This window comes from Micrasema longulum, unplaced genomic scaffold (assembly GCF_059751315.1).
Source record: "Micrasema longulum isolate JH-2025_06_02 unplaced genomic scaffold, ASM5975131v1 h1tg000970l, whole genome shotgun sequence".
Classification (NCBI taxonomy): domain Eukaryota; kingdom Metazoa; phylum Arthropoda; class Insecta; order Trichoptera; family Brachycentridae; genus Micrasema; species Micrasema longulum.
In genome coordinates this window covers 198,394-212,393 of record NW_028278161.1, presented here as the reverse complement: position 1 = coordinate 212,393, position 14,000 = coordinate 198,394, and the positions used below count along the sequence as shown (strand labels likewise).

Here is a 14,000-nt window from a genome sequence, read left to right as displayed (position 1 = left end):
TTTATTTATATTCAATTTTTTTTATTTATTTTACAGTGGTGAATATAAAAATAATACACATTAAAAAAATATAAATTTTAACATTGACTAGATTACATTTTTTGGTGTTCTGTGCATAATATTCAAATTACAATCTAGAAGGAAGCATGAAAAGTTTTTATTATTTAAAACTATAAACATTTTTAACAAATGAAATGATTTACCTTCTAAGTAATAAGGTTGTGAATAGCAAAAATATATGGAATATATCAAAGTAATTACACTAGGTATTGAAAATGTGATTAGTGCATGTTTTATTTAAAATAAAATGGTATTTTAAAAAGAAAATAAATTATACTTAAACAAAATAGTAAAAGGCGTACATATATATAATGTTATAATACATACATTTTAAGAGATTGAGTTTCTCTACTGACATTTCTTGGTGGAACTGCATTTTTATTCTAATAAGAAAAATACTTTCTTTAGTTTTTAAAGTGATAAAAACTAAGAAAAAATATTTGAATACACTCCTTAATTGAAACTAAATTCAACACTATACATCTGTGTACTGTAGTCCGCGCATAAAACCATATTCAAGTGTGAACTTTATTAAAAATCCTCCGTGCATACATTACTTAGTTACAAATTTAAAAAACAAAATTTGACAATTATATTTAAAAAACCATATTCTCTGAGAGAACAAATGGGGGCTACTTATCATATTAAAAAAGTGCAATTACATATATTGTTTCAACTCATCATCTTTATCATTCTAACATGGACTATTGACATTTCCAGGTCGCTCTATTTATTGAACGGGGAGTTCAGCTACAGCATTTTCTTATTCTTACAAACTATGTAAAAAAACAAAAGAAGGTAAAAATCAGCATTATAAGACAGTGACAATCTCGTCTTGTGGTCTGTACCCAATGAGGAAAAAATCTTCATCCGGCCATAGACTATTTCTTTGATTATCTTGTCTATTTTGCCAAGCGTTGGCATGTTGGAGGGTCGGTCTATCCTGAGTGGACTCTTGTGGCAATTCCCACTGCTGGCTCCAGTCTGGTTTGAAGGAAAAGTCACCGTATGTCGGCGCGTCTTGAGTTTGTATTGAAAGCTCGTATGCCGGAGGTTTCAATGTTGACATGGGGGTGGATTGTGATGGATCCAGAGAAGAGTTGGGCTTCAGGGTTGGAGTTTGGAGAAATTGTATCAGCTGAGCAACTTGCGGTTGTGGCGGAGGGATGACCAAACTACGTCGCTCCAGGAGTCTAAAAATATAAAAAAATTACAGTTGAGAAGAAAGCCAAATGTTTTGCAGGGAACCTGCTAACAAAGCACAGGTTTAAAATGTGTAACTAATTTGAACTTAAGACTGTCCCTATCTACCTTACCCTAAAACATCTGCGTCACTGACGGATAATGAATATACATATTATTCCCATACATCTTAGATTCAGCAAATATTGCTTTGCCTTCAACAATTTGAAAAAAAAAAACAGAGCAAATCACAATACACACACAAACATTCATGTGAGAAAGACATAATGTACATATTTCCTTACAATATTTTGAGATTGTCCAAAATTTTGTAGATAAAAGACTGGATTTTACCTCCTAGGGAGTCACTAAGATTAACAAATTACATCAGAGATGGAGAACATTTTAGAGAAGGGAATATGGAAGGCTAGGCATTTACATAACTAAGCATTCAATAAGCTCTTTACTAAAATCAACAGACGGAAGAATTGAAGAAATATGGATGTTCAAACATAGGGATAGGAGTTACACAGTGTGTAAAGTGGCCACTCAAACCAGTCAAAGACAGGTCATAATCCCTGTAAATGCCTAGACTTCCAAATGACCTTAGTTCATTTTATTTATTTTATTTTATTTTATTTTTATTTTATTTTATTTCATTGGAAAGCCAACAGACATTTATACATTTATAAGAATCAATTATACCATAAATACATATCATAAAGTCCAATTAGAGGCTTCCACATAATATTGTTATTGTAAATGTTGTCACATCAAAATTATACATAACATAAAATAACTAATCATACAAAACTTATAATATTACTAGAAATGTAAATGAATATTGGTCACACAGTTGCACATTACAATAAATAATACAACTATAGTTGACCATACAGTGTTCATTTATTATGTGCCTACATACAAAACTGCACATCACCTGCATAATATAGGCTGCAGATTCAAGGCGCAACATCATAACTTGAATTATTTTTGGATATTTCACTTTTAAAGGAAGTTAAAGATATATTATTAATATCAATACAATTTAATTTTTGATTACACATATGGCAGGTTCTATTTACAAATGAATTTTGAAAAGATTTAGTTTTACATTTAGAAATTTTAAAAAGAGATTGGTTTCTGGTCTGCGTTACTGGGACTCTAAAATTAATAAGTGACAGAATCTTAGGGCAATCTATCATGTTATTCAAAGTTTTATACATAAAAATGGCATCAGCCATGTTCCTTCGAGTTTGGAGAGTTTGGAGTTTAGGTAAGTTTATAGACTCATCTGGACCTGTATTCTGAGTCAACCGTCTAAAATTGCAATACGATAAAAATTTTGATTGTATAGATTCAATTCGGTTTGTGTATTTTTTGTATTGAGGGCTCCAAGCGGGAGATGCGAATTCTAATTGACTTCGAACAAATGTGAAGTAAAGAGTTTTAAGAGTGCGCGCATGATTGAATTCTCTCCCTATACGGAAGAGGAAACCTAACATTTGGTATGATTTTTTCACAATTGAGTTGACATGTGCCTCAAACGTTAACTTATTGTCAAGTAGAACCCCGAGATCCCGCATCTCATTAACTTTAGTAAGTACTTGATAGTCAAGGCAATAATTATGGATGATTTTAAAGTTGTTCCTTGAAAATGTGAGCACAGAGCATTTTTTAATATTCAATTTTAGTAAGTTTTGTTTACAATATAAATTTAATCTATCGAGATCTTCTTGGAGTTTGACACAGTCTAAATTAGATTTTATTTTTAAGTATATTTTCATGTCATCAGCAAAAAGTAAAAAATTTGCAAATTTAAAGCACTTACCAATGTCATTGATAAAAATTATAAATAGTAATGGCCCCAAATGCGATCCTTGTGGAACGCCTGAGGGTACATTTACAACATCGGAACTAAACCCGTTTACGACTACTGATTGTAGTCTATTATTAAGGTAAGACGTCAGCCACCTATGTAGATTACCGTGGATACCCAAATTCCATAATTTATTGAGTAATATACTATGCGTAACAGTGTCAAAAGCCTTTGAATAATCAGTATACACTACGTCTACCTGAGTTCTTTCGTCCATTGCTTTTAAAACAGATTCCAAAAATACAACAAGATTAGAAGTGACGGATCTAAATTTTACAAAACCATGTTGGTTCTCGATGATAGTGTTTTTGACAGCATTATAAAGTTGACTGTAGACTATTTTTTCAAAAAGTTTGCTGATAATAGTTAATTTTGAGATTGGACGATAATTTTTTATATCATTTTTTGAACCAGATTTATATATGGGTGTTATAAGGGCGCTTTTCCACATATCAGGAAATATGCCTTCACTTAATGATAATTGAAATAATAGAAATAATGGTTTGGCGATTTCATAACAACACATTTTAATGAAATATGAAGATATGTTATCACTACCCCCGCTTGTACTATTTGACAAACTTTTAATATGACCAATAATCATCCTTTTTGAAATTGAAATAGAAGATATGTTGACATGATCATCAGTTTGTATGTTTGTATAAGGTAATTGTGTGTTGGGGGTGCAATGATTGAAGGAAGTAACAAAATGCTTTGAAAATAACTCACAAATATCACTGGGATTGTCCGCTGTAATATCATCAAGAACCATAGATTGCGGCAAACCATGATTTTTGTTTTTACTCTTAACAAAATTCCAAAATTGCTTTGGATCTTTACTAATTTTAATCTCAGAGTCATTTACAAAACTTTTAAGGCAATCTTTAGCCATTTGTTTTTGTCTTGCGCGCAGAATATTAAACTCAATCTTATCAAGGGGGTTATTAAATTTCTTCCATTTTTTGAAAATTTTGTATTTTTCTTTAGTGAGTTTAATTAATGCTGGACTATACCATACAGGATACGAGTTATTTGCTTTGCATTCTCTCGTGGGAATATTTACAGATATAATTTCCCTTAAGATGTAATAGAATCTATCCACAGCAGTGTTACAAGAAAGATTAAAAAATTCGCTATCCCAGTTGATATTCTGAAGGGAGTTATTAATTGTATTATAATTTGCCTTTTTAAATAATGTTATAGTACGGGAGTGATTAGGCATCGGTGTAAAAACGGATAATTCAAGTTTAATACATAGAGCGATATGGTGCCGACACTCAGGGATGAGAGGCTGGCTAATCTTGGAGACTTCCAAATTATGAGAACTTGCGACTAGATCGAGATATTTGTTGTTATTATTTGGTATACTGCAATACTGTGATAGACTAGTAAATATATATTTCTGGGTAACAAGTAAAATCATCTGCATTATTTTTTATGTATTTAATAAAATTGTGAAAATGTAACGATATTACTCGCTACACAAATGCTGAAATCGCCATAATGATCACATAAATGACTTGTTAATTTTTTTTTTATATGAAATTACAGTAAAACCCTTGTTTTACGTTTTTCAAGGGAGCAGCGAAAAAAAGTGTTAAATGAAAAACTATTTTTGGATTTAAAGAAAAACATGTTTGAATAATTTTATGTAGGTACTTAACCTTAAAAACATGAAAATAAATATTTGAATTGACATAAAATGCATAAATGATTTTATCCCTAAATATTGGGAAATTTTGCTTACATGGTATCATTTTTTTTAGTATGGTACCACAAAATTTCAACCGTCATTTACATCGTGGCAAAACTGTTCCACACTTTTATGATAACCATTTAAACAATCTTCCCAAATTATGTTTATAACTACAAATAATATTTCTATTGCCAAATTTATATTTTTTACTTTCTGCATCGTAATTTATTGATGTAAAGACTTTATTATTCCTAAAAATGCGTCAACCAGATGTCACAATTTAGTAAAATGTCAAAATTAGACACTTAAACAAAATGGTCAATTACACTGAACCTACTTTGAATTTAGTTTGAGACAACAACTTACATATTTTTTTATTTGCCTTGATTTTATTCACCATTTAGGGCAAACGTGGCAGCGTGCGGCTCGGCGTCCTTTGACAGATCGATGAGTTTCGAAAAATTTTCAACGTAAAACCGGGGTTTATGGAAAACGTTAAAAACGTAATTGGGGGAATATTGCATGAAAATGTATGGAAAAAAATGAGACCTTAACATTTCGGCGTAAAAAGTGGGAAAACGTAAAATTGAGGAACGTAAAAACGAGGTTTTACTGTATTTATTTTTCTTTCCTTAGCATTTGTTTTTTTTTTTAATCTTCTATTTATTTTCATAGTTTTTATAATTTAGAAACATTTTTCATTTGTTAACGGATAACAAAATATTATTATTATGAGGTAACTTTTATTTTCCCACCAATTATACTTACAGTTCAGCGAGGGTAGCCAATCTTGGCCAATCAGGTGGGATGACAGGAACATCTCTCCTGTTTAAAAGCATCAGAATCTTGGCGAGGTCGCTGAGAGATCGCCTAGAAATAAATTACCGTTTACTTTTGTAACTATTATCAGTAACATATCTATATTAAAAGTAATAAATTCACTATCTTCATACTAGAATCAGAAAATTAACAATTCCCGAATAAGATGGTGAATGTAGCTCCATTCATGTCATTTGCCCCTAATTTTTGAATGTCATTAATGAATTTGAAATTGGAGTCAATAGGAATGGGGCAGTTGACATTCAATACATTCCTGAATCGTTATTATTATTTTTTTTTTCATTCAATGTCTTTACTTATCCGGCTCATGGTATACTGGTAAGAATTTCGACTACCGTGCATGAGATCTCAACTTTAATTACTATTAATTAACTCTACAGCCTAACAGATTCAATTAATTCATTCATAAAAAAAATAAACAATATAAAATGTGCCTTCGGCATCTTGGTCTAGACACATTAAAAAATATTAAAACCAAATTTAAACTTATAAATTTATTAATTAATCCCGTGTAGCTAGAACAGAATGGTACATAAATATACCACCAGAATTGAGGTATTTTTTTCTAAATATTTCGTATTAATAATAAGTCTTATGTCGCAAGAACATCGTAATAACGTGCACTTTTAGGTTTATAATAGCTTACACATATTTTATTAGGTTTTCAAGACGTAAATCAACACAAAATATGTGTTTTATTAGGATCGAGACATAAAACTGATCATCTTAACCAGCGGCGGCTTTCCCTTATGTCCATTGGGTCAATGACCCCCCAAATTTCGCTACTAATCTAAAAAATATGTACCTAAAATCTATACATATATATACAAAAGGCAATGTTCGTTTGTGTGTCCTCGATGGACCGAATAACTACTGGATCGATTTACGTGCGGTTTTCAGCGAAATGTAGATCTTTACCACGAGAGTGTTTATAGCTACTAAAATCTTCAAAGTGAAAAAAGTTAAGAGCGTAAATGTTTTTTTATCCATCACCAGGGTTGCATTCGACGAAGATGTTATTTTTTAGTCCATAAAAAAAGTTTGTTTTTGGATTTTTACAAACAATATTCGTTTTTAATAGATTCAAATTAGATTATTTCCTTAAATTCCTAATAATTTCTGCGCGTTTATTACTGAATTTTTGGTTATATTAAAATAATATCAACTGATATTCGATACATTTTTGAAAATCGCATTCCTAAATAGAATGCACCCCTGTTCCATATTTGAAAATTAATTATTGGAAGTTTTGGAATTCAATCATAAACAAATACCTAGGCTACTTACCAATGAAAAGTTACATATTTTTTTACGTTTATCCGAACGGTTTTTACCAAAGATTTTTTATTAAAGTTTTGAAAGTATACTTAATAATATTTAATTTAAGAGGAAACGTGGTCTGACTTTTCTTTCTACAAATGTATTCCCGTATTTTCTCTCTGGGTTATGGCACTAGAGCAGTGATTAGTTTACACAATATAGATATTTACCATTGGCGAATCCTTTTGTTTTGTTTTTATAAAAATAGATGAGTACTCTAATCTACCAATAGCGAAGCATTGTCGGGTTCATATCGTACATTATAAATAAAGTAAATAATATAATGTAATTAGGTTTTATAATATATTTAAAAAAAAAACATTAATTTTAATATATAAGTGCCTATTAATCTTCATATTTTTATGTATATTATGTTATCTAGAATAATATTAAGAAAAATCACCGCATGCGCGGGTCATTTCTGTAACTGTCCAAAAGCTAATGTTTTCTCTCTACATTTTCGCATAAGAAAGAAAGAGATGAAACGTATTGTATGTACAAATATCGAAACATTTCGCCCAAAATTAGTTGGAACGCAGGCATTGTCCCAGTAGAGATAAAAACACGAAACAAGGAAGATTAGAATAATATTGATAATAATAATTATAATAGTGGCATTGGTCTAGACTAGAAGAGATACGATGATAAATGAATTCCAATGTATTTCACATACATACACTAAAGAAGAACGAATTCGTTATTAGTTATTAGTGAGCATTGAGACCAAAAAAAAAGTTAAATCGTCAAATGGTATTTTGTGAATTTGTGAATCATATTGGAAACATCTATACAGACATATTAATGTATATTTACAAAAAAAATTGGTACGAACATTATCGTGAAATGCATCTGTACCTATTCAGTAAAAAAAATAACCCCCCCATTTTGGCCCTTTCAGTTGCCACTGATCTTAACCTTCAATAGTTATCAGGAAACGTTACCGTTGGTGTTTCAAATTAGTGCCCTATACATACACTACACAAGGCAGGGGCGAATCACCAAAAAAGCGATTATGCATATTCGACTTTCGATAATAATGTTCTATAGTAAATATGTTTATACGAAAATAAATAAAATAATTATTGTTATTTATTATAAATCACCAACCACGGTTTATATCTTTCCACAAACAAAAATATCTATGAACTGCGCCCGGCACCAGCCCGTTCTCAGTGAAAGATGAAACTAGCCGATTACCTCAGCTTATTACTCCATACAAAAAAGTACCCATGTTTTACATCTTTAACCCAAGTCGGTTTTTTTATTACTAAAACAAGCTTGCAGATTACACATATTATTTGAAGATTCTCTTTTTGGAAACTAGTATTTCGAACATTATTTCCGAAGGAATATTTTTCTTTGATAGGAAACCGTTGACATATTATGTATCACATAGGACATGTGGCGTTCGCAGTGGCCGTTTTTGGCATTGTTCATTTTAAAAGGAATCGGCCAGTGTTCAAAGTTAACAGTTACTGCTGAATGTCATTGTGGTATTTGTCAATAAACTTTTGTCCAAGTATTGTATTAAAATAGCGTAGAATAAAGCTACGCATATCGCGTGGTTAGTAATCATTATTGTGTGAGTTGATTTTCACAGAAAAAATAGTAATTTATAATTATATTACTTACATATTATGTACTTATATGCACGTTCAAATTGATGAACATTTTTTGTAGATTACCTATAAAATAGATCACAGCTCGCCACTGACACAAGGTATGGCAAAGGTGATAAAAATAGGTTTTTGTATTATGAAATTCACATTATTATGTCCGTACATCACTATTTCCAGTGAAACATGGTAAGAGCTTTACTATTGGTCATGTTATGTAATAACAACAACATATTTTTTGAACATGGTTTTACCCTTCCTAAGATATTTGTTTATATTTACCGGTATAGTGATATTACTATTTTGAATATTTACCCGCAAAACACAGCAGCCTCAGTGTTGCCTGCTCGATGCATTTCCCTAACATATCTCCTCACATCGTTCAAAGTGGCCAAAAACGTGTAAGCATGAGGCTGAAAGAAAACGATAATTAGTAAACAGTTTAACAAAAACGGATAAGATCATTTTTATAGTGAAATTTGGAAAGCTGGTTTAAATTATCACTTCAAACACTATAATATTCAAATGAATGAAAATTGTGTGTTTTTTTTACTGCGACGACGTTTTGCTTCATGTAATGGCCACACTGATGATTAAACGTCAAATGATGTATAAAAGTGTAAAAAAAAAATACGGTTTGGTCTTTTTAAGTATTTTAGGTAAGGCTCAAGGTCGCAAAAATGTTCCAAATGAAAATCATCACGTTTGATTTCTTGTGTTCATATTTATTTGACGTTTAATTATCAGTGTGGCCAGATATGAAGGAAAGTGTAAACGCATGCAAAAAATAAAAATCCCCAAATTAATCACTCTCTAGGGGATAGAGAAGATTTATAATACTACCTAGGAGTTTACATATGTTTGAAAACTACTTACAAACTGCTCCATATTTGATCACGTTTTTTTAATCATCATATTTTATTTGTTTTTTTCTTTTTTTTTCTTTGTCCCAAAATATTGTTTAGTTAGTAGCCAGATGAAAAAATGGTATGATAAATTTAAAAAAAAATTCAATCAATTGGCTTAGCGAGTCGTTAAATGTTCATGATAATATTTTTTGTATTCCAACCATGTGAATGGCAAACTCGCTAATGAGAAGTATTTATTTGTAGAGCAGAAAACTCTCCAAAACGTTTCGCTTACGATAAAGTCTAGATGGTGTTGCTTACAAGGAATTTCCTGAAAATATTTTATTTACCTAATTAATTAATCCAAATGGCAAGGACAGCGCCTGATCTAACGGGATCTAGTGCGCCGTTTGTAAATCGATGGGGGAAATATGTTTTTTTTTATTTTTATTTTTTGCACCGCAACAAGCCAGGAGGCTCAATTACAGTGGTGATTTACATCACAGAACACCCAGGCTTGAGAAAAATCACTTTTTTTTTTGTGTTCTCACCGGGAATCGAACCCGAAACCTTTCATGTGTGAGTCAAGCGTCTTGACCACTACACCACGGAGGCCGCCTAGGAGGCATATGATTCTCTCCTCCTTTGTAAGCAAGTGTCTGGTTCTTAGTGCCGACTGACCATATGGTTGGGTCGGCCCTGATTCTGTCTGAAGCCTGAGAAACTAGAAAATATATCTGGTCCACAAGCAAATATACGCTTCTAAGAAACTATTCGGGTTTTATTAAGAAACTGCTTGGGTTTTGTGCAGGATAAGGATACCTACTCCTGAGTGATTGCTAGTGTCTAAGAGACTTGATATGGCACATGAAGAAGAAGAAGAAACTAGGAAGAGCACTTCACCTTGCAAGTAAATATTTTCATCCTTTTGATTAATTTCTGGGTATTTTACAACAAAATTAAAGTTATCTTACCCGGAATCTGTCGAGTTCTTTGTGAAAGTTCCTCAACGCTTTTGGACTCTGCTTTGGAAGACTGTCTTTTCGTTTGTGCCTCATCCTCACGCACAATAGTCCCCCTACTCCAAACATGATGCAGAGTAAAACGCCTACAGCACACCCTACTGTAATCTGTAATCAGATTATTATTTATTTATTAATTCACAAATAATTTTATTGATTATACGAGTCCATTTATTGATACACAAGTCCCAACTCCATAAGACTACCATCCTGTTTTGAGTTGGGATAAATAATATTGGGTTGTGGTCCTGTGGCTAGTGTCTCGGACTCACGGATCGAAGGTCCGTGGTTCGAATCCCAATCTACCCCAACTTGATTCCCATTTTCTAATAGTGAGTTATTTACAACTCGTTGAAAATGGCCCTCAAAATGAAATATTTGTGTAAATTATAAGAATGCAAATATTTCTTTTACAATAAAAAAAAAATATATAGTACGACAACAGTATTAAAAATAATACATAGCACATTCATATCTTCTTCTTCATCTTTTGAAAGATCCCAAGATCTGTGTTTTAGAAAACTGGTTGTTCTCCTGAGATGATGAGGTCCAACTGTTCTTTCTCTCTTGGGTGATCTTCCGGGCGGGCGTTACCCAGGTGGGATTTTATTAGTTGCAGCGTACACTAGTCTCTCACTGTTCATCCTGCCCTCATGGTGCTCTCAGTATCTTCGTCTGGATCTGCTCCATCACACGTCAGTCCACGTCAGCCCGCGTTTCCACAGCATACATCATGATGCGTCTCACACGTGTCTTGTATATTCTGACCTTACTATCGAAACGCATATCCTTATTTTTCCTTATTGCATTCCTCAGACAACCCGACACAGTTGATGCTGTGTTGACCTGTTCTCGGACTTCAGTGTACAAATCACCTTGACGTGAGATTTCTACTCCCATTAATATAAGAAGAACAAACAAAGACAAAAATTTGATTTACTGGAAACAATGAATTCAAATAGTGGAAAAATCATCAAGTCTTGCTCAAATTACATGTCTTTGTTAATCTTTTTGAAATTACCTACTCTGGAGGATCGCAGGAAAATACTTGACCTAATATTTTTATAAAAAATCTTTAACTCTAAATTCGATTGTTGCGAACTCCTGGATTTAATAAAGATACCAATACGTAGAACTAGACAAAATAGTATATATTATTGTCACCCTTCTCAAACCAACATCTTTGTCACTCACCAATACCGCGTATACACAGACTAGGAAACGAATGTACCTCTCATATTGACATTTTTAACTCGAGTCTGTGAATACATGTATATATATATTTCTTGTTATTTTTATTTTTCTTTTTATACCCATGTTTTAATATCGTTTTTAAATTTTTGTAATCTAACTAACTCATTATTTGGTGTATTTTATATTGTAAAAGGCACTTGTGCCGTATAATAAATATATATATTAATAATAAATTTCTTCTCCCTCGGATAATCCAATACTGAACTATTGAAAATAGATTTTGCTCTCGAGAGCTTAATATCGTTGATGATCTGGCAGAAATTCCTGTCTATTTTTTTTGGCAAATTCAGATTTTGGTGGTAACTGTCCTATATATATTTTTGCCACAATATCAGGAAACAATCCAGACGACTTTATTCTAAAAATCTTCATAATTCGGGCAAATTCAGGAAGTCTTACTGGCAACACTATTAAAAAGTTCTGAACAAAAAAATTTTACGCCTCTCTTGAAAAATTGACATTTTCGAGATAGGGCTTTCTGCCAGATCACCAACGATATGGTCTTCCAAAATATCAAACAGAACTAATCATGATCTAAAATCAAATCAAAAAGCAGTGCAGGACCGAGATGCTTTCGCTGTAGTGATCGCCAACGTTGGAGGACCTGACAAGGCATCGCAAGAAGAAGATATTATTATTAGACTGATGCCTGCTAGTTATGATTGTTGTAATAAAACAAATATTTTACATCGAACCCACCAGTAACTGTACTTATTAAGATGCAGTATAAAAAAATAAAATTACAAGCGAAGCCTTCGGAAATAAATGATTTATTTACCTCATTGATTCTTCTAGGGGGCCGACAAGGGCTGCCCTTGCCACTGTACGTGGGGCAGAGCCCCAAACATCTCCCCCGCCCCACCGCACCCACCTCACACCGCCGGCACTGCTCGACGCAATCTGAAAATGTATCCACAGCGAAAATTAATTAGATAGATATTGTAAATAATGTATGGACAGGAAAGGAAGTACCTAATTACTTGAATATTTTTTTATTCTTAGTATAACTTAAACTGAAGACCTAAGAGTATTTTATTACTGTCTAGCTTTCTACACCCGCTTGCGTGTTTTTATTTAAAAATGCAAATTTAGTTCAACAATACATTGAGATCATCAATTTTTTTTAAGACTTGGGATAGATTTCACCCCCTAGAGAGTTATTAAGATTTATTTGTTACAACAGAAATTAAGAACATTTGAGAGTAAGGTTTTAAAAATAGCAGAATAATGAATATTACACAGTTTGTCATAAGAAATGTAAATGCCTAGATTCCATTTACCCTTCTCTAAAATGTTAAAAATTAAAATGCATAACGTATAGCACGCCAAGATGGCGTTCCACCCTCTCTGCTTGCCATCACGGGAAAATGGCGTGATTTTATTTTTATTTATTGATTTACACGCCCAATGGGCTTTTACATATTTTAGAAATTACATTTAAGTGCAGCAGTGAAACATAAGTATGTAAATTTGGTAAAAATAAAAGATAACATAAGAAATGCTAAAAGATACAATAATAAGTAAAAATCAGGAAATGTACCAACATAGGTATATGGTACATAGAAAAATATTTAAAAAAATTACATATGAAAACATACACGCATACATATACATACATATAAGTTTATACATTATTAAAGAGATACATGAGAAAAAGAAATAGTAAAAAAAAGAAAAATATTAAGAAATTTTACATAAATTAATTTATAACCTTTTGAATACTTAACCTATATTTATATAAAGACAGACAAAATATATCAACTTCACCATACTCGTTACCTAGCCGGTGTAGTCTAGGTATTGGTGAATTGTAATAATAATTGTGACTGCCAGGAGATTCAAAAAATAACGTTAGCTGCCGAGTATTTCGAAGAGGTACTTTCAAGCTGATAACACTAGTTAATTCCGGGACGTCCAATACGCCATTCGCTATTTTATATAAATTTAATAAGTCATTTATAATTCTTCTTTTACATAGAGTTGACATATTTAGTGTACATAATAAATTATCATAATCAATATTTTCAGCGGGTATATTAAGTTTGTAATTGATGAATCTAAGGAATTTACGTTGTACTCTTTCTAACTTTAAAATATGAACATTGTAATAAGGTGACCAAATTGTTGAATTGAATTCTAAATTACTTCTAACCAAGGCAGTAAATAGCACTTTGAGGGTAGTGATGGAATTAAAATCCTTTACGGTTCGCTGCAAATATCCAAGACATTTCATTGCCTTATTAGTGATGGTATCAATGTGAGGAATAAATGTCAATTTTTCGT

At 31.9% G+C, this 14,000-nt stretch overlaps 1 protein-coding gene across 1 annotated transcript in view; it reads right to left on the bottom strand.

The window, feature by feature from the left end:
* Positions 1-14,000, bottom strand: part of T48 (FU domain-containing protein T48) — a 60,892-nt gene continuing 46,892 nt past the window's right edge. The window contains exons 3-7 of the mRNA XM_088232296.1: positions 12,496-12,617; positions 10,416-10,571; positions 8,909-9,006; positions 5,586-5,687; positions 1-1,253 (exon numbers count right to left, since the gene is read on the bottom strand). Of these exons, the coding sequence (XP_088088422.1) occupies positions 872-1,253; positions 5,586-5,687; positions 8,909-9,006; positions 10,416-10,571; positions 12,496-12,617 (860 nt within the window). The 3' untranslated portion in view covers positions 1-871. The remainder of the gene's footprint in view (positions 1,254-5,585; positions 5,688-8,908; positions 9,007-10,415; positions 10,572-12,495; positions 12,618-14,000) is intronic.